Genomic DNA, 25,665 nt, shown 5'->3' on the forward strand with positions numbered 1-25,665 from the left:
TGTTTTACAAGCTATACAAATTTTAACTTGGGATAAATTTAGCCCTAGTGTACTGTAAGTACATCAATAGGTTTACTGCAGAGATGAATTTGGCCCATTTTGTCCAATAAATAGGGCTTGGGTGTGGATAGGAATAATTACCTCAATTTTTTTTTAAACAGATGACAAAGAGAATAAATTGGATTTAATCATTGACTGGCCTGAGGTGTTCAAACAACATGCTTACACTGATTCCAAGACTAATCCTTTCCGGAATGATCTGTCAGCATCCAACCCATTTGTATATGATGTAGCTCAGTTAAGTAACAGTGACAAGAACAGTAAACACATTTCTATCTTAAAAGAAGACCCCTATCTGTTCTCCAGAGATTCAAGCAACAGGGATTCTTTTGATTCATCAGGTGATGAGCTAGATATTGATCATCTTCTAAGAAAGGCTTCAGCAGGGAAATCTGGAAAATCGAAGAGTGTCTCTGAGCTTTTGGACATTGTAGATGCCAAAAGATTTGATCCTGACAAGACAGCATCCTCTGGCCAGATTTTAGCTGCAGACATGGAATGGCTTCAAAATGACCGTGAAGCCTACAAGATGGCTTGGTTGAGTCATCGACAGCTGGCCCGATCTTGTCTAGATTTGGATGTGATGAGTCATAGTCCAGGATGGGCACAAACACAACCTACAGAAACTCATGTAGTTTGTAAACTGAATCATGAAGGGGGTTCAGTGCAGCTACCTGACTCGGATATCGCTGTTCACATCCCTGAGGGTCATGTATCACCTGGGGAATTCCAAGAGGTTGGTTTACGGGCTATTCTGAACCCTCCCCCATCACTTAATCATGATCTTTCAAGCACTGTGAGCCCATTGATAGAACTTACTTTAAGTAACCTCAACACAATGGAAGCCATTTTACTAGAAATGAAAATTGCAGCTGAAGTGAAGAAGGATCCTTTCAGTCAAGTTATGACTGAAATTATGGGGTTTTATAGTCTCAACAAAGAAGGTCCTTTTGAAAAGCTACACAACTGCTACCTTTACAAAGATACCATACAAGTGAAGTTGACAGACCTAAGTCATGTGATGTACACAGTGGTTGCAGTACAAGCAAACCCAATTCAGTCTCTGGCTACATCTGTTTGGGAATACATCTACAGAAACCTCTGCATTGGAATTTATGGGCCCAAACATATTCATCCTTCTTTCACTGCTGTTTTTACTGTTTTTGGTCATAACTACATTCCAGAAAAACTCACAGTTTGTGACATTAAAAAGGGTGGAAAGAGCATGCCACCAGTGGTGTTTAATCGGTGGGGAAAGCATACATTTTTACTTGACAAGCCACAAGATCTAAGTGTTTCTTTGATATCCCGTGATCCTGATTTTGAAGTGAAGATGGAAGATCAAAGCAAAGAAATTAAAGAAGGGCAGTTGAAAGCAGGTGAAGTTGTCCACCTGCAGTTTCCATTTTCTGTACTGGGAACTGGGGAAATGCATTTGTTCACTTTCCTAGTTCAGATTAAGGGCCCAAACAACAATCTAGTGACCCAATTCCCTATTACAACTCCCGATCCAGCTCCAAAATTAACTGGGATGACTAGTAAGCCAAACCACTTACAGAAACGCAAAGAAATCAAATCTGCTCCTTTTTTATTGACACCGACAGTTAAATACCCCAAGTTTCAAGATAAGACTTTAAATATTACCAGCTATGGAGTGGCCTTGAAATCTGTGCTTCGTCAAAGTAAGATTGACTATTTACTAGAGTATTTTAAAGGGGACACAATAGCGTTTCTCGGTGAAGATAAAGTGAAAGCCATTGGACAAACTAAAGTTAAAGAATGGTATGTGGGAGTTCTTCGCAGAAAGATTGGTCTAGTGCACTGTAAAAATGTAAAAGTGATTTTAAAAGAACAAGCTATAGATATCACTGATAGCGTGCTGCCAACCAGGAATCTTCTGGAACAAATTGCACTGCCTTTTAAGAAATTGACATATATCTATTCTTTAGTCCTATCCACGGTATCGGAGAGAGTTTACAACTGGAAAGCTTTGGCTGATGTGCTAGGATATTCACATATGTCATTGGATGATTTCAGTGAGGTACCAGCAGATAAAGAATCAGAAAGAGTCGCGTATGTGGTGAAGAAATTGAAGGAAGATTGCCATGCTAACAGACCCAGAAGGCAGTTTCTTTATGAGCTCATTGTTGTAAGTACTGCTCAAGTGGACTCATCTGTTTTGCATTGGTAGTAAATGAGTACTGTTTGCCAGTAATGATTGTAAGTAATGAAATATGATACTACATTAGTACAGTATTGTGAATCTTTGCAAGTATGAATACAGTAACTGAAAACTGTAAGCACTCAAGTTAAAAAATTTAAGCAGATACTCTACATAAATTAATACAATATTCAATACAAGCCACATAAATTTATGTTAATTGATCCAGCCCATATAGGGTCAAAATTGTAAAAATTAGAGGAGTACTGCTCAGTAGAGAGCTGGCTGGGATGACAAAAACCATGACTTTGTATGAAAAAAACCCCACTAAAACCCACACTTTCTATCACAAAAGTAGTGTTTTATAAACACTGCTTTATTAGGAACTTTTTTAAACTATCAGTCCAGTCTGGATTTGAACCAGTGACCTACAGGTGAAAGTTCCAGATCCCTTTGCAAACCAAAACCTATCATAAACTAGCTGCTTAGAATTTTTTTATATTTTTAAGGCAAGGAAAACATGGTATATTTACTGAAGACCTGATTTTCTGTATAAAGCTACCATGTCTCACACCTTGATAATCCATGTAGCTGCTGCTTAAAGAAAGGCAAATAAGTCATTACAGTTATTTTTAGATGTTTAGATGTTTAGATGTTCATTTAGTTATTTTTATGTTCAGATTTTCATGAGGAAGACTTGCAATTTGCTGAACAAGTCTTGGATTCAGTATGTTTTTCTTCAAGAACTGCTGTACTTCAACCTTTCAGGTGAATGGTTGAATTACAAACCCTATGATCCTCATGTAATCTAGATCTGAAAATGTGCACATCTACAACAATGTTTCTGTTAAGTCAAGAAAAAGTGGAGTTGAGCTTACTGCCTGGGGCCCTTCGACTGATAAGCAGACAAGGCTTATTTAGGACCAAGTTTTATATTTGTTATAATAATGGCTCTCTGATGAATTCACAGCTGTGGCTTTTCTACTAAGCCTTCCCCCTTCAGCCTGAGCCTGAATATCTACCCTGCCATTGAACAGCTCCATAGCCTGAACTATGAGCCAGCAGGGGGTGTTTTAATTGCAATGTAGACATACCCTTAGCCACTCCAGTTCTGAAGACACACTTATAATGCTAGCTGACATAACTAATCCATTCCCTTTGAAAAGTCAGCATTCCAAAGGACCTCCTATAAATACACCGCCCAGAGGCGATGGCAGCAGCAGCCACTTGCAAACCCAGTAAAGTTCTTAACGTCCCAGGACAGGGGTGGCCAACCTGAGCCTGAGAAGGAGCCAGAATTGATCAATGTACATGGCCAAAGAGCCACAGTAACACGTCAGCAGCCCCCCATCAGTTCCCCCTCCCAGCGCCTCCCACCCAGCAGCTCCACCGATCAGCATCTCCCCCTCCCTCCCCACACCTCCCGATCAGCTGTTTCGTGGCGTGCAGGAGGCTCTGGGGGGGAGGAGCGAGGGCACAGCAGGCTCAGGGGAGGGGGCAGGAAGGGGTGGAGCGGGGGCAGGGCGAGTGGCAGAGCCAGGGGTTGAGCGGTGAGCGCCCCCCGGCACATTGGAAAGTTGGCGTCTGTAGCTCCAGCCCTGGAGTCGGGGCCTGTACAAGGAGCCGCATGTTAACTTCTGAAGAGCCGCGTGTGGCTCCAGAACCACAGGTTGGCCACCCCTGTCCCAGGAGGTGATATAAAAATGAATTGGGTTCAAGAAGAGTTAAAGGGGTAACTAGCCAACCTAGCAAATGGAGACAGAGCTGTGTGAAGACCTCATTATAAGACGGGGAATGTATATACGTGCCAGGATAAAACATCAGAGGACTAAGGAGATATCCTATCTGTGAATGGTGTACGATTTCCAGCTCTGAAATGCCAATTTGGCTTGCGGCCTTTATAAAAGCTACAGTTACAGATACAATATCACCTATGCCACTTACGGGAAGGTCTTTTTAACGTTTAAAATGAGATAAATCCCAGTTCTTCAACAGCCAGGGTCCAGTGCTGCTCAACAGAGCATACGTACAAATTGCATTTGTATTTTGAGCAATATGTTAGACCTATCCAGCTAGCCAAAAAGATTAGACATCCTGGGCCAGACTCTGCTTTCCATTGTACTGACTTCAGGGGAGTTTACTCTGGATATGCACCAGCGCAGCACAACTTAAAGTCTGCTAAATCTAATGTGATGGACAAAACCTATGACTCCCATCCAGCAAAGAGGGCACAAAACTGTGGTAACACTGGTTTCAGAATAGCAGCCGTGTTAGTCTGTATTCGCAAAAAGAAAAGGAGGACTTGTGGCACCTTAGAGACTAACCAATTTATTTGAGCATGAGCTTTCATGAGCTATAGCTCACTTCATTGGATGCATACCGTGGAAACTGCAGAAGACATTATATACACACAGAGACCATGAAACAATACCTCCTCCCACCCCACTGTCCTGCTGGTAATAGCTTATCTAAAGTGATCATCAAGTTGGGCCATTTCCAGCACAAATCCAGGTTTTCTCACCCTCTGACACCCCCCCCCACAAACTCACTCTCCTGCTTTGTGTGGTGGGGGGGAGGGGCGGAGGGTGAGAAAACCTGGATTTGTGCTGGAAATGGCCCAACTTGATCACTTTAGATAAGCTATTACCAGCAGGACAGTGGGGTGGGAGGAGGTATTGTTTCATGGTCTCTGTGTGTATATAATGTCTTCTGCAGTTTCCACGATATGCATCTGATGAAGTGAGCTGTAGCTCACGAAAGCTCATGCTCAAATAAATTGGTTAGTCTCTAAGGTGCCACAAGTCCTCCTTTTTTTTTTGTGGTAACACTGTCAGTTCTGCTATGTGGGGAAGAAAGAAGTCTGAGCAGAGGTCAGGGGAAAGTGGGATTGACCAACCACTAGCTCCCTGTGGAACAATGTTCTGCTGTAGCTGTCTCCACAGCAATGCATCAGAGCATTTAATAGGCGAGGTGAGCAGGAGGGGCAGCAATATGGCAAGTTATTTTGTTAATATGCCGATGAGCTTTCCAGAAAACCCTGGGAGAAGAAGGGCTGGATGCTACTTGAAGTCTGAGAGTGAGGTGGCAGTTTTGGGTCAGCTATGTCAATGCTCTTTGAGGTGCGAGGGAAAAGGAGGTTTCCATGCCCCCAGCCCCTCACAGAAAGCCTGTGTATTCGTATGTTGGTCTGGGGGTTCAGGATTTGGACCTTTATTTGTAACTTGTCAGGCCCCTTCCCTATGCCATTCAATGCAACAAGGAACATACAAAGTTATTTATAGAGGCAGGAACTTTAAAGCAGTAAAGTGTAAAATTCATAATGGTGCTTTATTTAGTAATCTGAATGTTAGTCCTGAAATCCATACACAGGCAAAATTCACAGTGCTTTTAGTTGGAGTTTTGCCTGAGTAAGGACTTCAGAACCAGAGCTATAATCATTCTGTATGAAATTTGCAACTAGCAATGAACACTATTACTATTTGTGTCAAATTACTCCTGTTCATAAAAGGTCTGGCAGCACAGATCAGGGGTTTCATTCAGTCCCACAAAATGCACCCCATTGAAAATTTTCCCTCAAAACTGTTTTTCAACAGAAAATTGGGGTTTTAGCTAAACAAAATTTTCCAAAAATTATCCGCTTTCTGCAGAACATGTTGATACTTTTTCAGAAAAACTGAACATCTGAAAACCAAAAACTTAAATTTTTGGTGCAATATTTTGGTTTTTGGTATTTCACTGAACAGTTGATATTGTCCATAGAAAATTTTCTGCAGAAAAAAATGTTATTTTTCACCCTGCTCTAATCTAAGCCAATAAGAAAGCAGAAATATAACATGTATTCATTTCAGGACTTTTCTACTGGAACCATTTTAATTTGCTTTGTTCCAAATAACACGTTTTGTTTTCCCTTTTTGTGTCCTTGTAAGTTTGAATCATAGTCAGCAAATTATCAAGTATTCAGAAGGATGAAATTAAAATGCTCTGGCCAATGTAATCAGTGATTTTCTGGAAAAGAAGTGGAACAAGGACCGCACCTTATTATAACCATCCTCTGATTTCATTTTTAAGGTTCATGAAGCTAAATTTTAGGTCCCAAATATTTATGTTGGAGAAAGCTATTTTCCCTTCAGGATCCTCAAACTTGGCAGAATTCAGCTGATGCTGGAATGCTGAAGCAATGGGATGCCAATTTAGTTTTTTTCTTGAGATTATGGGCAACTTTCCTATACAAAATATTGGCTATCCCTTTTGTACCAAAGGTGTAAACACGGTTACTTTTTTTATAGAGAACCTAAAAAGGTTTAGCCTAACTTAACGTTTGAAAAGATCTACTGGATAGTTACAGGAACAAACAATAATTATTTGCTCTCAAATACTGACCAAGCTGCTTGATTCTAAAAATTGTTCTGCAGGCACTTCTGAAGTTAGATTGCCAAGGATTAGTAGCACGTCTTATCCAGGACACTGTCCTTTTGACTTCGGCTGTCAAGCTTGGCAAATGCTGGAGAGAGCTGGCAGAAAGATTAGCGCGACTCACAAAACAACAAATTGAGGCTTATGAAGTACCTCACCGAGGCAGAAGTGGAGAAGTTGCCCTGGAGGTAAGGCTTCCTGCTCTTTACTTGCACAGCCTTGCTAAAATGTTTACAGCACACTTTTCTATGTGCAAATACTGTGTGAGCCTTTCTTCCCCATCCTTGTGCAGTCCACCCCTCCCTCCTTTGATTGTCTCCCTATTTAAACTGTGAACTCCTCAGGGCAGGGACTATCTCTCACTATTTGTTTATAGGGTGCCTAGAAATTTCAATAGAGGCCCTTGGAACTACTGTAATCAAATAATAAATAGATTAAACTCTTGAAATCTTTGCTTCTGTCCACCTTAAATCTCAGCTTATTTCCTCCACTCCATGACCCACTCTTCCTCCCTCATAATCAGCCTTTTTCCTTCCCTCTCTCTTATCAGTCACCTCTGGCTCCTTTCCTTTATCTTCAGCATGTTGTTTCCTTGCCCAAGTTAGCCCTCACTTCACTCTCCTTCATCTTCCCTGGGGCTTGCTTCATTTCAAAGCTACTGAGGTGGATTATCTATTCCCAGAGAACTTCTGCCTTTCATTCAAGTGTTTTCTTGATCTCCCCTTCTCCTAGTGAGATTGCTGCTCTCCCCCACAGAAAAGGGACTTAACAAAAGCCACTTACTTTCTGAGTCTAAGGCAGTGGTTCTCAACTGGGGCCGTAAGCAGGTTTTAGGAAGTCCGCCAAAATAAACCAGAGAGCAGGGCTTGAGTTAGACTCGCTGGGGCTCAGGACAGAAAGCTGAAGCCCAAGCCCCACTGGCCAGGGCTGAAGCCAAAGGCCAAGCAACATAGCGTCGTGGGGCCCCCTGTGGCATAAGGCCCCGGACAATTGCCCTGCTTGCTACCCCCTAATGCTGGCCCTGGTTTTTAATCTACTGGCTATGCAGAGAAACAGTTGTTGTGGCACAGGTGGGCCATGGAGTTTTTATAGCATGTTGTGGGGGCCTCCGAAAGAAAAAGGTTGAGAACCACTGGTCTAAGGGAGGAGGAGGGATGGCTTAGTGGATGGGGAACTGGACTGGGACTCAGGAGACCTGGTTCTATTCCTAACTCTGCAACCCTCCTGTCCCGTTCTGTGACCTTGGGCAAGTCTCAGTGCCTTAGTTTTACTCTCTGCAATGGGCCTAATGATACTTCTCAATAAAGCCTATGAGCTATGTAGATGAAAAATGCTAAGTAAGAGTGAAGTATTCTTCATTTCTCAGGTGTCTTTAACACCATGTTTTTAACACCCACATCTCCTTTAGACCCTCCTTCCTTCCTTCACTTTCCATAACTCCTTGGTTCTCGTACTTCATGGATGAGTATTAATTCAGTGGATCCTCTTTCTCCTACTTGCCCTTATTAGTCGATGATTTCCAGGATTCTGTTCTCAGCCAAGTTTTTCCTCCTGAACAGCCTCATGAAAATACTCTCGCACCTCTGCAGATACTCAAATCTGCCTCTCCATTCTGATCTCTTTCCCTGTCTAGGCTCCCATCTCTCCCCATCTTTTTGGCATTTCCTCCTGTCTTGATATCTTGGTACTTCCACAAACTGTCCATGGTAAAATCTGAATTCATCACTCCTCCTCTACTGCCTCATTAACACTGAACTCTCCACTCTTTTCTCAATCATTCAAGCTCACAATTTTTAGTCATTTTTTGCTCCTCTCTCTTTCTTTTTCTCTTCGCATCTTGTTGACAGCAACCTCGTTTCTTCTCCCTCACACCTGGTGTGCACCACCTACCTTTTAGAATCCCTGATCCTTCCCCTCTTTCCTCTGTTCTATCTGCAGCATGTTGGCTAGAATGATCATCCTTTCCTTCCATGCTGATCTTGTAACTCCAACCCTTTAAATCATTTGAGTGGCTCAGTTTCTATCTGTATCAAATTGAACCTCCTTGTTCTCACTTTCAAGGTACTGAATGATTCTGCTGCTGTCTGAATCTCCGCCCTTGTTTTTTACCTACTTCCCAAGTTGCATCCCAGACTCTTCCCACTCTTCTTGCCTCATTGCTCCCTTTGCCTCCTCTTCTTCCTCATGTCTCTATAGCTGTGCTCTCCCTGCCCTGTATGTGCTTGAATGCATCCTCTCTGTCCTTCAAAATCCTTCTTCAAACCCACTTCTTTTAGTTAGCTTTCCACGGCTAGTGCCTACTCCCCCAATAACTTTCCACTGAACAGCCCCAGCACTGTTTGTTCCACTTTTGCCTTACCTCAGTCTAAAATTCCAAAACCAAACAGAAAATAATCACTAACGACTACACAGGCAACTTAAATGTCCATCATATTTCAGCATCTGACTTGCTATAGTGCTTATTCTTCTCTTTCCTGCCCCTCCCTTCATCTGTTGACAATAACCCAGACTGTCAGCTCTCTGAGGTAGGGACAATAGGTCAGATTCTATTTTTTTGCCTCCATGGATATATATCCATTGATTTCCATGGCGTTCCTTCAGATTTTCCCCTGTGTAACTCAGAGCAGAAACAGAACTTTTTAATTTCTCTCCAGCGCCATGCAGACTTATGGTGCTATATAAATACTAAATAAAATGATAGAGAATAAACCATTTAAAGAGAAGTAGGGTGCCCATTTTCATAAAGCCCATATGGCCATGCATGGTACTAAAATGAAAGATTAACTAGGTGACAAAAACACCTTTCCTTTGGTGTAAATTTTAAAAACAGCACATGCATTGTTTGTGGCAGTTGCCACACTGGCAGCCATGGAAAATGAAATCCTTAGGTGTACTATGTGTAGAAGCACTATCAAATATCCCCTTCTGGTCATCGATGTACCTCAATCCTTTTTCTAGAGCAGCTGTTCTCAAAGTGTGGTCCATGGACCACTGTTGGTCTATAGAGCACATGCCGGTTGTCCTCAGAGAGATTTGGCTCGGCACAAGCTGCTACCTCTCTTCCTTGTATCCAGATGCTCAACAGCTAGTAATATACCAAAACTGTATTTTGTGTGTGTGTACTTGCTACTGGGATGTTCTACAATTTCAGTCATGTGGGGCAATGACCTTCATGATTGCAAATGAGATGGTCCACATTGCAGTCTCTAGGAAGTGAGGTCTACACTGTGAGTGAGATTGAAAGTCCCTTTTCCAGAGGGACTAATTCTTGCATCGAGAAAGTAGAAATTAGGTCAATTTTATAGAAGTCGATTCTTAGAAATCGATTTTATACAGTCGTTTGCATATGTCCACACTAAGTGCATTAAGTCAGTGGAGTGCGTCCTCACTACCATGGCTAGCATTGACTTACGGAGCGGTGACACAGTTCCTGCAGTCTCTGCTGTCCATTGGAATTCTGGGTTAAGCTCCCAATGCCTGAAGGGGCAAAAACATTGTCGCGGGTGGTTTTGGGTACATGTCATCAGTCGCCCCTCCCTCCGGGAACGCAACGGCAGACAATCGTTTTGCGCCTTTTTTCCATGTAGATGCTATATCATGGCAAGCAGGTCCTCAAAGAATCAATCCTGAAGCACTTGCATGAGAGGAAAGTGATCAGGAACAGCCAGCATGGATTCACCAAGGGAAGGTCATGCCTGACTAATCTAATCGCCTTTTATGATGAGATTACTGGTTCTGTGGATGAAGGGAAAGCAGTGGATGTATTGTTTCTTGACTTTAGCAAAGCTTTTGACACGGTCTCCCATAGTATTCTTGTCAGCAAGTTAAGGAAGTATGGGCTGGATGAATGCACTATAAGGTGGGTAGAAAGCTGGCTAGATTGTCGGGCTCAACGGGTAGTGATCAATGGCTCCATGTCTAGTTGGCAGCCGGTATCAAGTGGAGTGCCCCAAGGGTCGGTTCTGGGGCCGGTTTTATTCAATATCTTCATAAATGATCTGGAGGATGGTGTGGATTGCACTCTCAGCAAATTTGCGGATGATACTAAACTGGGAGGAGTGGTAGATACGCTGGAGGGGAGGGATAGGATACAGAAGGACCTAGACCAATTGGAAGATTGGGCCAAAAGGAATCTGATGAGGTTCAATAAGGATAAGTGCAGGGTCCTGCACTTAGGACAGAAGAACCCAATGCACAGCTACAGACTAGGGACCGAATGGCTAGGCAGCAGTTCTGCGGAAAAGGACCTAGGGGTGACAGTGGACGAGAAGCTGGATATGAGTCAGCAGTGTGCCCTTGTTGCCAAGAAGGCCAATGGCATTTTGGGATGTATAAGTAGGGGCATAGCGAGCAGATCGAGGGACGTGATCGTTCCCCTCTATTCGACATTGGTGAGGCCTCATCTGGAGTACTGTGTCCAGTTTTGGGCCCCACACTACAAGAAGGATGTGGATAAATTGGAGAGAGTCCAGCGAAGGGCAACAAAAATGATTAGGGGACTGGAACACATGAGTTATGAGGAGAGGCTGAGGGAGCTGGGATTGTTTAGCCTGCAGAAGAGAAGAATGAGGGGGGATTTGATAGCTGCTTTCAACTACCTGAAAGGGGGTTCCAAAGAGGATGGCTCTAGACTGTTCTCAATGGTAGCAGATGACAGAACGAGGAGTAATGGTCTCAAGTTGCAGTGGGGGAGGTTTAGATTGGATATTAGGAAAAACTTTTTCACTAAGAGGGTGGTGAAACACTGGAATGCGTTACCTAGGGAGGTGGTAGAATCTCCTTCCTTAGAGGTTTTTAAGGTCAGGCTTGACAAAGCCCTGGCTGGGATGATTTAACTGGGAATTGGTCCTGCTTTGAGCAGGGGGTTGGACTAGATGACCTTCTGGGGTCCCTTCCAACCCTGATATTCTATGATTCTATGATTCTATGGAGCCCACTCAGCTCAGCTGTTGTGCCCTGGGTGCTGCCGTCAGCAGACGGTGCAGTACGACTGCTAACCGTCATCCTCCACCGCTTCTGCTACAGCTCTGCTCTCCTGCTCTTGTAAATGAGCTCAGTCTCAATAGCAAATTTCTCCGTGTTGTCGTCATCCACCACTTCCACTGCAACTCTGCTGTCTTGGTGCCATGAATCCACCTCGCAGGTCCTCTCGTCGTTCTGTATAAATATCTATTCTCATGGCATCCGTCATCCACCACTTCCGCTGCAACTCTGCTCTCCTGAAGACGCCATACCACAGCAAACATGGAACCTGCTCAGCTCACCACTGCTGTTGTGAGCATTGTAAACACCTCACACATTATCCTGGAGTATATGTGGAACTGGGCTAAGAGATGCCAGCATGAGGACGATTTTGATAAGGACATGGACACAGATGTTCCTGAAAGCATGGGCTGTGGCAATTGGGACATCATGGTGGCAGTGGGGCTGGTTGATACAGTGGAACCCGTATTGTGGGCCTGGCAAACAAGCACAGACTGGTGGGACCGCATAGCGTTGCAGGTATGGAATGATTCACAGTGGCTGCAAACTTTCACATGCATAAGGCCAGTTTCCTGGAACTCTGTGAGTTGCTTTTCCCCCGCCCTGAAGTGCAGGAATACCAAGATGAGAGCTTCCCTGACAGCTGAGAAGCAAGTGACGATACCCTGTGGAAGCTCGGGAATCAATTTGGAGGGGGCAAATCTACTGTGGGGGCTGCTATGATCCAAGTAGCCAATGCAATCATTAACATTCTGTTATCAAGGGTAGTGACTTTAGGAAATGTGCAGGTCATAGTGGATGGCTTTGCTGCAATGGGTTTCCCTAACTGTGGTGGGGCGATAGATGGAACGCATATCCCTATCTTGGCTCCAGACCACCTTGCGAACCATTAAGTAAACTGCAAGGGGTACTTCTCAATGGTGCTGCAAGCACTGGTGGATCACACGGGATGTTTCACCAACATCAACGTGGGATGGCCAGGAAAGGTGCATGACGCTCGCATCTTTAGGAACTCCGGGCTGTTCGAGCAGCTGCAAGAAGGGACTTATTTCCCAGACCAGAAAATTACCATTGGAGATGTTGAAATGCCAATAGTTATCCTTGGGGACCCAAGTAGTTACCCCTTGCTCCCATGGCTCATGAAGCCGTACACAGGCAGCCTAGACAGTGCTAAGGAGCAGTTCAACTACAGGCTGAGCAAGTGCAGAATGGTGGTAGAATGTGCCTTTGGCCATTTAAAAGCTCGCTGGTGCTGTTTGCTGACTAGGTCAGACCTCAGTGCAGCCAACATTCGCATTGTTATTGCTGGTTGCTGTGTGCTCCATAATAACTGTGAGAGTAAGGGGGAGATGTTTATGGTGAGGTGGGAGGTTGAGGAAATCGTCTGGCATCCCATTTTGAGCAGCCAGACACCAGGGTGATTAGAAGAGCACAGCAAGGCGTGCTGCACATGAGTTTCATGACTGGCCAGGCTTCAGTGTGACAGTTGTGAGTATTTCTCCTTGATGCAAACTTGCCCCCTTTGTTGATTTTAATTTCCTGTAAGCCAATAACCCTCCCCCCTTTGAAATAAAGTAACTATTGTTTTGAAACCATGCATTCTTTCTTTATTAATTTTTTAAAAAAGGGAGACAACTGACAAGGTAGCCCGGGTGGGGTGGGGTGGGATGGGGTGGGGGAGGAGGGAAGGACAAGGCCATATTGCTTATTGTAGCCACACTACAAATCAAACTGTTTGAATGACAGCTTTCTGTTGCTTGGGCCATCCTCTGGAATGGAGTGGCTGGGTGCCCAGAGCCTCCTTCTCCCCCCTGCCCCCCGCCCCGCATTCTTGGGCATCTGGATGAGCAGGATATGGAACTTGAGGAGGAGGTCAAGTGGTTGTACAATGGATGCAGCAGGGGTCTGTGCTCTTGTTGGCTTTCCTGCAGCTGCACCAGATGCTTCATCATGTCCGCTTGCTCCCGCATTAGCCTTAGCATTGCCTCCTGCCTCTGCTCTTCGCGCTCACTTAATGCCTTCCTAGCCTCTAACACTGAATGCCTCCATGCATTCAGCTGTGCCCTATCAGTGCGGGAGGACTGCATGAGCTCGGAAAACATGTAATTGCCAGTGCGTTTTTTTTCGCCTTCTAATCTGCGATAACCTCAGGGACGGAGATGATGGGGGAGCCTAGAAACATTTGCACCTGGGGGGAGATAAAAAGGGAGAGTAAAATTTAAGATGATACATTTCTGAGAACAAAAAGGAGACTCTTTCACAGTGAATCAAGTAATTCACAGCAGACAGCACATGTGCTTTAGGTACAAGGTTGCATTTTGCCTTTTATATTGAGCACCTGCCGGTATGGTGACACATCACAAATGGCTGGGCAACAGAATTCGGTTTCCATGCAGCCATGGTAAGGCAAAGAGTATGTGGGGTTGGCTTCTTATGCATAACATGTGGGAATGTTTTCAAACTGCATTGCCATCCTTTCCCATAGCAAGCAATGCGTGGGGTTTCACATCTAAAAGGAGGAGTTGCAGTTTTTGGGTGGATGTGCAGCACACATCTCCCCCTACACCACTGCGTGGCTATTCTCCAGGATGATCCCTTTTAGCCAAGCGCAAACAGCCCAGCATGAGCGGGTCCTTTTACTGTTCCCTTGCAAAAATTCCCCTATTTCAACCAGGTGACCATGAATGACATCACTCTCCTGAGGCTAACACAGAAAGATATAGACCGAATGTTGCTTGAATGTGATCAAAACCCAGGACCATTCACTTCCATGCTTTGTGCTGCAATGATGCCAGAATACTTTCAGAGTACCTCCAGGAGAGCTTCATGGAGATGTCCCTGGAGGATTCCCGCTCCATCCCCAGACATGTGAACAGACTTTTCCAGTAGCTGTACTGGCTGCGAATGCATCCCAATTCTTCAGGGCAAATTAAACATTAAACACTATTGCTTTTAAACCCTGTACTATAGTTACAAATGTGCACTCACCAGAGGTGCCTTCTCCAGCTTCAGGGTCAGGGATCCCACCTTTGGAGGGTATTGGCTCCAGGGTGATGAAAAGGTCCTGGTTGCCCAGGAGAACAGATTCACCACTTGCCTGCTGCGCATTCTCCTCCTCCTTCTCATCCACAAAATCCTCCTCCCTGTTGCGTGAGACTACCCCCTTGCAGGTGTCCATGGACAGTGGTGGGGTCCACTCCTAGAATGGCATGCAGCTGATCATAGAAGTGGCATATTTGGGGCTCTGACCTGGAGTGACCATTTGCTTCCTTTGTCTTTTGGTAGGCTTGCCTGAGGTCCTTAACTTTCATGTGGCAAGGCTGTGTGTCCCTGGTGTAGCCTCTCTCCACCATGCCCTGTGAGATTTTGGCAAATATATTTGCATTTCTTCTTTTTGATCGGAGTTCTGCCTGCCCAGATGCTTCTCCCCATACAGAAATCAGATCCAGTGTCTCCCGTTCGCTCCATGCTGGGGGGACTGCATGGTCACCGGTGCTGCTGAGTTCGCCACGCTGACCAAACAGGAAATGAAATTCAAAAGTTCCTGGGGCTTTTCCTGTGTACCTGGCTAGTGCATCCGAGTTCAAAGTGCTGTCCAGAGCGGTCACAATGGAGCACTCTGGGATAGCTCCTGGAGGCCAATACCATCAATTAGCATCCGCACGACCCCAAATTCGACCCAGCAAGGTCGATTTTAGCGCTACTCCCCTTGCTGGGGAGGAGTTCAGAAGTCGATTTTAAGAGGCCTTTAAGTCAATGGAACGGGGTTGGTTGTGTGGATGCTTTCATTTTAAAATTGACCTAACACGGCTAAATTCGACTGAACTTACTCATGCTCACTCAGTCCCTGGGTAGAATTACTTTTTGGAGCCTGAAAGCTGCCAAAACCTAGATTGCTGCCTTAAGGCTATTTAGGTCTGAGGTCTCCTTTTCAGACACAAGACACAGTAGTAATTTATGACCTATTCAATATATTATTTTTCTTTTCCATTTGCACTACCAAGGAATCAGTACATCTTTGGGAGACATCATCAAATTGTCATTTTTATATTAAATGATTTCCCAAAGTGGAATTCAAAATCTACGTTATTTTATTTTAACTGATTATGTTGTTGTTCTCGCATCCAAGCAAATCTGACACAATGCAAGTAATGTTGGGAGGTGTAATAAACATTTCTCACTAGATTCACTGTCAACAACTGAACGTACGCTTAGGGAAATGTAATAGTTATCTTGTTCCCATCAAAAGTGTAAGAAGAATGCCCTTTGGGTTTTCAAATGTATGCTGCTGCTCTCATTTGTATGGCTAGGCCTATGCTTCAACACTGGCAGACTGTGACTTTGATAAGATACATTTCAAATTTTAGAAGGAAAATTACATTTAGTTTGTAGCCTGCATTATATGGAGAATATTATTTGACACAAAAAGGAACTAAATTGTACAACGGTCTTATTCCGTCTCTGGCTATAGTGACAGCATGTAGAGACATTAGTCAAACTTTGATGCAGATCCCAATAATATTAAACTGTCACTATGAAACATCAAATGAAATATTTACTGCAAACAAATAGCTGTCCTTGTTTAGCAGGGGTGGGGGGTGGAGAGGGTGCACGCGGGGAAGCGCATCAACACACACACACACATTAAGTTGGCTCAACACCCACGTCTCTTATTTTCAAGAGATTTGTATATTCTTGATGTTAAACTACATACAAAATTCTCTACTGTTCAGCGATGCTGGCTGCTGCAAACATAGTGTAGCTACTTGCAACATAAAAATAGCAACATATATTTTAAAAAAAAAGAACATTGTAGAAAAAGCTACACCTGTCTATCAGTTTGTTTAATCATTTATTTATTGGGATGAGTAAGGATCCATCCTAGATGACTGTGTATTAAAAAAGCCAGTATACAATATTTTAAAGGTACAAATGCAAAGATATCTAGCTGGAAACAGTGTCAATCCAAAAAAGACTTACAACCCACCAGAACGTAGGACTAAATCCAATTCTTCTTAACACCCTTATTCTTCTATAATCAACTCCTCATGAAAAACCTAGGGAACGAGAGTGGGGTTGCTAAAGGTTCCTTCTCTGAAAGTCAACAAACTTAGGGTGTGTCCAACTGTCACACGGTGAAAAAAATTTAAAACACTGGCCTCTAATTTTGTGCTCACAAAATTCTACATGCATACATGGAATTATACATATAAAAATCAGGTCAGGATGAAAATGTACTGTCATTAATTTCAGTAGGTGCAGGATTTCACCCTAAGTATCTTTACAATATTATCACAATCTTACAACTTATTCTAAAATGATTGCTAATACTTATTTCTTAATATACTTCACAGATATCAGAGACTCCTGATACAAAACACTGCATTACAACCTGGAGTCCTCGCTCATAACTAGTTTCTAATTCATGACTGTAGCTGGCTCAATAACTGGACATGGGATGGGGAATGATTTGTGAATAATAACTGGACAATTAACAGGAAACATTAATTGAATCGATTATTTGCTGAATACTATTTAGCCACCTGTAACATTGGCTAGATAATGAAAAAAGCATCAATGTATTTAAATTCAAAACTAATATTTGTAATGAATAATCATTCAGGCCACTTCAATCCATGAAAGATCACCTCTCACTATATGACCACTTAGGCCTCATTGACATACAAATTAATAATAATAATGATACCTCTTACAGCTCTTGTCATCAGGACAACACAAAGGAGGTCAGTATCATTATTCCCATTCAGAGATGGGGAAACTGAGGCACCAAGCAGTGAAGAGACTTCTCTAGGTCAGCTGACAAAACTGCACTAATTAAAGATGTTGTTTTAAAACTGGTTTAGTTCAAACCAGTGCAATGCTGGTGGGCATTCCTCAGCTGATTAAAAACCTGGTTTATATCAGTTTAGTTAAACCAACATAGGCATTTTTAAAGCAATGTATGTCCACACAGGGATTTGCACTGGCATAGCTGAACCAGTGCAAGCTTGTGTGTAGACAAGACCTTATTGTAGTTTCCTTAATATCTCCTTGTAATGGACCCTATCCAAGGGCTTTGGCAAAAAAACATGTTTTGTTATAAAGCAGATGCTGTGTGGACCACATTTGTTCAATTTCACTTTTCAGAGTGAAAGATTAGCTATTTGTTTTCCTCCCCTCAGTGAATTCTTGGGCACATACACACTGACTTGCTGTTCTTTCATCATTACAGCTTAGTGAAATTGTAAAGGCTCTTTCTTTAAAGCTTTATAGGACTGCATCTTATTAATGATCTTATATGGATTGGATTGGCTGGATGGGGTGGCTGGATTGGATCACTTTGGTTTTTAGATCCCGAGAACTTTTTAAAATAGCGCTTGGAACCTTCAGCTTTCCCGTGTGATGTGAAGAGTGCAAGCTTAACTCTCAAATCATTTCAACCCTCCAATTGACACATTCAGCTAATAGTGGAGATGGCGCTGAAGGAGCAAACATTAAGCAGTAGTAGCAGCAGTAGTAGCAGTAGTAGCAGTAGTAGTAGCAGTAGTAGCAGTAGTAGCAGCAGTAGTAGCAGTAGTAGTAGTAGTAGCAGTAGCAGTAGTAGTAGCAGTAGTAGCAGTAGTAGTAGCAGTAGTAGTAGCAGTAGTAGTAGAGATTTTTGCATGCAGACAGCAGCTGAGTTAGTAACTCTAACAAATTCATTACAGAGTTAATTTACACAACCGTTTTGAACTTTTGCCACAGTGTTTGATAATGCAGGCGTGGATGGGATAAATCTTTAGCTATGTTGGAGGAGAGCTCAGCACAGCTGAAGGGAAGGAAAAGGCAAACTGTTCTCCTACCCACCTTTCTAACAATCCTCTGGCTGCCCAGGGCCATAACTAGCCTCTGGCACAAGTCAGAGCTGCTTAAGGGCTGCTCTATCATTGCTTGCAATGCTGCCCTTCCCTTCCCTCCCCAAAGCTAATGAGGATTACTGGTTACAGCATGCTGCAGCCCCATCTTTTTAACCTTTCCCACACTCTGGCCCTCCACCTAGTCCAGAGAGGCTGGCATAGAGCCAACATAGCTAACTGCACAATACCAGCAATTCCCTTATATCATGGGAATCCCCAACTGCCCACTGCAGCAGCTTTCTGGCTGCTTTTGCTACCTAAGCACCAGGAATGCAGCAACTGTTTGGCACGTATACGATTCTGCAGTGATGAGCTTCTTAGGATAGCTATAAATAAAATAAATGAGTATCTTTATTCTCATGATGGTGTTAATAAATTCTTTGTTTCAGCATGTTAGAGCATATGGTCAGAGTTAAAAACAAAAACCCAATTAAGATTTTTTTATTTGTTGCCTGAAATTTTTACCTGATAACATTGTGCTAGGTTGGTTTAAAGCTCATTGAAACTGTGTGTGTGTGTGTGTGTGTGAGAGAGAGAGAGAGCCATCTTTCATATGGGATAAATGCAGGAGACAATTAAGTTCCTTTATGGACTCAAGAGACCTGGATTCAATTCCCAGCCTTGCCACTGGCCTGCAAGATAACCTTGGGCAAGTCATGCCCTCTTTCTGTGCCTCAGTTTCCCCTTTTGTAAAATGGCGATAATTTGAAAAGCACTTTGAGATCTACTGATGAAAAGCTCTGTATAAGAGCTAGGAACTACTAATATTATTATGAACTGGATTGCTGAAGCAATAGGAGCCTTCACCCAAAACACAAAGACCACCCAAGGCTTGCCAGAAATAGCGCTATGTGGGTGGGGGGGGGGGTTCTCTGGGGATTTTTTGGTAGAGGTGTGTGTCTCTGTGAGAGAAGTAGCAGAAAGAATCATAGAATATCAGGGTTGGAAGGGACCTCAGGAGGTCATCTAGTCCAACCCCCTGCTCAAAGCAGGACCAATCCCCAACTAAATCATCCAGCCAGGGCTTTGTCAAGCCTGACCTTAAAAATATCTAAGGAAGGACACAGCCACAGAAGCACTGATGCTCTTGAGAAAAGGTTGAGCGAGAACTTTTGGGCTAAAGTGCTGGCAGGAGCCGTGAGCAAAGAAACTGTCTTTGCTGTGGTTTGATTCCTGCTGTGTTCAGGGAATCAGTCCTTTGTACAGTCTTTGTAAATAAATGGGATTGCGTCTATCTTCAATTTCTCCTCCCCAGGAGAACAACCCTCAGGACCCTGGCTAGCTGGTTTGGTCAAAAAGGAGTAACAATATCCTACAATAAAACCCTATTAAAGTGCAGGAATAGTCAGAAAGTACCATTTTGGCGTAGCCTTTCTTACTCAACAGATCTGTATATACACAGAGTCCTATCTGCTTACTGCAGCTTTATATTCCCATTAACACAGCAGAGCCAATGCACCTCTGGGAAAGAGACTTGGATTCCATCCTGCCTTATGCATCAGCTATGCAATTGCTAACTAAGTTCCAGTTGCAGAATCTTTATTACTGATGATGATCAGCAAGCCAGAGAGAACACAGCCCGACTTTCACAGTCCAGGTTAAGTTTGCAGAAGTAGCAGTTGGAAAACAATTTTTTTATTTGTAAACCAAGCTAACGGAGGGAATTTGATCTGGAAGTCCTTCAGAGATGGAGCTTCCCTCCCCCGAGTGTCTATCAGCACTTTAAAAGATGTAGGGACAGATCGTCAGCTGGTGAAAATTGTCATAGCACCAATGACTTCAAATGCCCCATAAACTCTGCTTGTCATGAACTAAATATTAAGGAATACTTTAGAAGGGGTACTATCAACTTGAATTTTTTTAAATTAATAGAAGTTGATGATAGATTATATGTCCTGATTTTTGATTTTAAGTTTTTATAAAGGTTTTTCTACTCCCTTGCTGATATTTATAAGCAACCCTTTACGCACGAGTGACTTCAGTGTTTCTAGGATCAAAGCCACAGAGAGCAAAATTCCAAATATGCTTAGGGCTACCCCCCCTTTCTTCTTTTCTGGACACTCACCTGCCTGCTGCCTCTTCAGTTTCAGCCTTTCTGCTGCTCTCACTCTCTGGCAAAGCAGGTATATAAGCTCCAATCTGAGCAGTGCATGAGGGAGACACCATAATTCTGATTCACAAGACAAGTGCAACTGACCATCCACAGAATAATGAAGTTCACCATGTGCAAAATGCTATTGAATGCATACATTAAAGTGAAACAAGAAAATATTCCTCCCCATCTTTTCACTGTTAGTGATATTTTGCATTACTTGTAACTATACTAGGTACAAATTATTCAGACAGATATATGGTTGTCCATTTGATAGATTCAACATTTAAAGGGACACGATCATTTTATTGCTACTTATTTCACTAAAACGTCCATATCTATAGAAAAGCTGACAGCATGTATGGGACATTGCAGTTTTTATCTGAACCTGCTTTACATGGGAAAGTACTTCAATGTGTTCAAAGAGCAAAAGTTAATTTGTTTCCTTTTCTATAACTTTTTAATTACTATAGTCTTATAGTAGATCTAGAAAGCCATTGTATGTTGCTTTGTTTTCTCCTAATATTAAAAAAAAAATTCTTTGCAGATGATGTGGAAACCTGCATATGATTTTCTGTACACATGGGGCGCTCACTATGGAGACAGCTACAGAGATGTGTTACAAGACCTGCAGTCGGCTTTGGACAAAATGAAAAACCCTTTGACCAAACAGTGGCGAGAGTTAACTGGAGCTTTGATTCTAGTGAACTGCATGGAGACCTTGAGGGCAAATGCTTTCCCCAAGAAGGAGGAAGACTAGAATCCCAAATTCTTTTATGGACTATCTATTAGGAAACTATGGTGTTGATTTTTATACACTTCAATTATTTTTAGGACCCTGATTTTTGAAAAGAGAACAGATCCTTTCATTTTAGCTTATTTTTTCTGCACTTATATGTGTTACAGCACAGACCATATGGAACACAATTTACCCGAAGGACCCTCAGGGCTTGCAGAATAATATTTTGAGGACCATGCAGGGGAGAAATTGGAGTTAGGAGGTAAATTAGGTCCTTGAAAAGATTTTAATTCCATGGACCAATTCCTAAATGAAAAATTCACAAGACCACAACTATAGCTTCTAATAAAGCCAACTTTTTATTTTGAGATCAATTAAGCCCCACATGTTCTGGGCTGCTCTGATAGTATTCACTCAGTATGCCCCAAAATTTCAAAAGTGACAATTTGGGTTCCAATCCTGCAAGTTGCAACACATGGATCAGCCAGTGAGCTCATTTGGAAGACCCATTGGAGTCAATGGGATTCCGTGCAAGCACAGAGGATGTTGTGAAGGCCAAGACTATAACAGGGTTCAAAATGGAACTAGATAAATTCATGGAGGACAAGTCCATCAATGGATATGAGCCAGGATGGGCAGGGATGGTGTCCCTAGCCTCTGTTTGACAGAAGCTGGGAATAGGAGACAGGGGATGGATCACTTGGTGATTACCTGTTCTGTTCATTCCCTCTGGGGCACTTGGCATTGGCCACTGTCAGAAGAGAAGATACTGGGCTAGATGGACCTTTGGTCTGAGCTGGTATGGCCGTTCTTATGTTCACACTGCTGTGCCTTTTCATAATCAGTTGCAGTATTGGGGGCCTCACTACAAGTTTCTTGGGTTTGGGGTGTCCAGAAGAAGATATCTGAACATCAGACTGAAGGTGTGGTGAGCTCTTGTAACGCCAATGGAAGTCAATGGCAGTAGAGCTGGCTGGGAAACCAAATATTAGTTCCATGACATTTTTTGGAATTTTTCACCCCAAATCAGGATGCCTGGAATCCATCAGGAGTTTCTTAAAATTGAACCTTTTCCACAAAACACTGCCATTTTGATGAATAGACAAATTCTGCCAAAAATGTTTTGTCAGAATTTTTTTAACCAGCTCTAAACAGGAGCTCAGTACTTCTGTAAAGGCCAGGGTGTCTTAAATTGGGCACCCAGAGAGAAGGGCACCCAAATTGGTGGCCACATCTGGAAAAAATTGGCATATTGATGCAGAAATAGCTCACTATATTTTGTATCACTAAGTCTGTATACATGATGCACAGTGGAATTTTACTAATCTTTCTTTTGCATGCTCCCCAAAAGGAGTGGAATCAGATAAAAAAGGCTGATTCATACCAAGCAGTTATCAGAATGGTGGCCACATCAGATGGTCCTGTATATAAGCCACTGCCTCTTATATAGCTATTTTGAATGGAAAAGAGTGGCTTGGTGGGTAGAGACAGAATGTATATGCCATTATTGTACATAACTCTCATCTGTGCCATTACTGAGGGAAAATGGGAGAGAGAGGCAGCTAGTATTTTGTCAAGAAAGGTATGTGCTGGTCCTATTGGTAACAAAAAGGGTTTCAGTTAGGTTCATTTATGATTTATTTTTGCAGCAATTCATACGTGCCTGATTTCCACTGATTACATGCTCTGAAATAACCTGGCATAGATACTCTCAAATGAAGTCTGACCAGTGGCCAGAACCAAGCTGCAGTAAACGTGGCACCACCTTATGGATAACACTGGTTTGTGTAACAACCCCAGTCCAACCAAATAATTCCTGGTAAATGGGGTGGCATTTAAAACAAACAAAAAACCAAACTTTTGTTAGCAGGAAGGTAGTGGTAAAAACAGAAGCAACCTGCAAATAACTCACAGAGCATCTCTGGTAAAGGAGCACCTGAAGGCTCATTTGGATAAACTGGCAAACTCACTGTTTGCCAGCAGTGGTCTGGTTGAAAAGCAAGCCTGAGAGCTGGTGGCTGGAGAGACAAAGCCAAGTTCTACTCAGAGCTGTGCATGAACATCTCAGGGCACAGCTGGTTCTTTAATTGCTTCATTTGAGAGTAACGTCCTTCTACATGATGAGTCTAGAACAAAATAGCACATTTACATTTTTTCTTCCTGGGCCTTTCTTTAACAAGTTCCATTGCACAGTCTCTAGGTAGGAAGAGCTTTGGATGGGAGGATAGGGCACAAACCCAGAAGACCTTTGCTAAATACTCAAGGCCTGATTACCTTTCTTACACTGACTTTGCACTCATGTAATGCAGTTGGCTTCAGCAGAGTTACTCCTGCTTTGCACTAGGGTGAGCAAAGAATTGGGTTCACTAAGTATTAATGCAAAAAAGCATCTTCTGTGGTGATCAAAGGAATGAAAATAGAATTTGAATACACGGACTATGTAATGTAGCCTTCTGTGTCCCAAAGAGACATTTACACCCACACTGTGCTGGCTCTGTGCAGTTGCACAAGGAATTGGGGATAGAAGGTACTGCAGAGCTTCCCCATTGCCTTGCACATCTATGCAGGGGCCAGCTATTGTTCCCTGTTAGTACCACAGGTGGCAATGAACCCCCTAAGCAGAGGGGAGGAAGGGACGGGCCATGGCCAATGTCCTCTTTCCCTCTTACACTGCTGAGGTGTGTGAAAATGCACACAGTACCTTCTTAAAGAGTAGTGAGGGGCTCCTACATTGTGGAAGGATTCTGGTTACATCTCCCAGAATGCCTCCTGGGGTTCCTACTTCAGCATGGCTCACCGCCAGTCCTGCTAAGGGCAGATTTCATTATGGTGCCGTGGTTGACCGACCCATGCTCAATGTCTTTGCTACTGATTGGGGTGAATAAGTACTTTGCTACTCCTTACACTCCCTAAAAGCAGACTGACTTGACTCAACCACACCACTCCTTGCACTTCACAGTGCCTTCTGACACCTAGAGATGAATATGCCACCTGAACATAACCCCTTCTTTGATGTCAAGCTCTGTTCAGCTTCTCTGCTATTCCCCTGGCAGCAACCACCACGTAAGTCCTCTTACATCTACTTCTGCTGCACTGCACATATCTCCAATTTCAATGCCATTTTTTGCATTTCTTCTTATCACTAATGCCAATGCTGTTGCTTTTTCCTCAGCAATAATAAATAATAATAATAATAATAATGAAAAAGGAAATCATAAGAGTTGCTTCCCAGCTAGAAGAGAGAAAAATGCAGCCCAGAGCTATGAGTTACCAAATGGCCACTTCAGGGTTCCAGCTGCTTGGTTCTGTCAAGCTTAAAGGGCCAGCCCCAAAAAGAGGCATGCTGGGGAAAAAAGTTCCTGTGATAGGGCAACTCTGCGCTACAGAGAAATCACAGTGACCAGGAAATCACTAAGGAGGTTGGCTTGTTTTGATGTTATTCCTACTATTGCTATACCATCTCCTCTGATTTTAGCCCTGCACCACCAATGAAGTGTGACACTCTCAAACTAGAGTTGAATTTGGCCCAAATTATTTAGCAAAATATTGACTTATTGAGTCAGTCAGCTCCTCAGTTTGTGATATTATGTGATTGGCCCTTGAAGTTTGTTTATATTCTGTCCGATTAGGTTGTGCTCTGGGGCCTGCAGCTGTGGCCTTTATTTGCTAATTCCACTTTCATTTTTGCTTTGTACTTCTCCCCATATGAATGAAATGTGCACTTGTGCAATACTTCTGTTTACTTTAGCAGCCTACGCTCAGTGTAAAATAATACAGAATAAACTCCACATTTTATTGCTGAAATATTTTAAACCACAAAATGCCAGTTCTGCTGAGAGTGGAAACAGCTGCTTTCAGCAGCAGCAGCATAGAGTTAGGAGCATATGACTGGTGAAAACTCTCTTGGTCTTGATTTCTCTTGAGGGGAATGGAGTGGAGGGGAGAGGAGAGGAGAGGAGAACTGCTCTCTCATGAGCCAGCTCACATACCTTCTTAGGTCTCTGTGGGGAAGGATGAAAACAACAACCTCTCCCTGCTCCTGGGCGAGGAGAAGAAATCCCCTCCCTAGTTACCATCCTTCAAAGACCCCAGCTTTCCCCATTTCTTTTGTTGTCATTATTGTCTTTGAGCAATGAGAAGTCTGGGAATGTTAGCCAACTCCTTTCACCTCTATAGTCTTCAGTGGAAAAGAGGCTTTAACCTAGCCTCCCTCATCACTGGGCAAAAGAATTCAATATTCCACCCCCTTTTGCAAGGAGAGGGTCTTATTGAGATGGGGGCCTGCTCCTGCCCTATCTGGGGGTTAGAATGGGAATCAGTC

The 25,665-nt window shown here is 43.1% G+C and overlaps 1 protein-coding gene across 1 annotated transcript in view; it reads left to right on the forward strand.

Moving 5' to 3' along the window:
- Positions 1 to 21,600, forward strand: part of MACC1 (MET transcriptional regulator MACC1) — a 47,742-nt gene extending 26,142 nt beyond the window's left edge. Inside the window, exons 3-5 of the mRNA XM_084618566.1 lie at positions 162 to 2,209; positions 6,634 to 6,822; positions 21,153 to 21,600. Coding sequence (XP_084474692.1) covers positions 162 to 2,209; positions 6,634 to 6,822; positions 21,153 to 21,365 — 2,450 coding nt within the window. The 3' untranslated portion in view covers positions 21,366 to 21,600. The remainder of the gene's footprint in view (positions 1 to 161; positions 2,210 to 6,633; positions 6,823 to 21,152) is intronic.
- Positions 21,601 to 25,665: the final 4,065 nt, after the last annotated feature.

Source organism: Lepidochelys olivacea, assembly GCF_965140295.1.
Source record: "Lepidochelys olivacea isolate rLepOli2 genome assembly, chromosome: 2".
Taxonomy (NCBI): domain Eukaryota; kingdom Metazoa; phylum Chordata; order Testudines; family Cheloniidae; genus Lepidochelys; species Lepidochelys olivacea.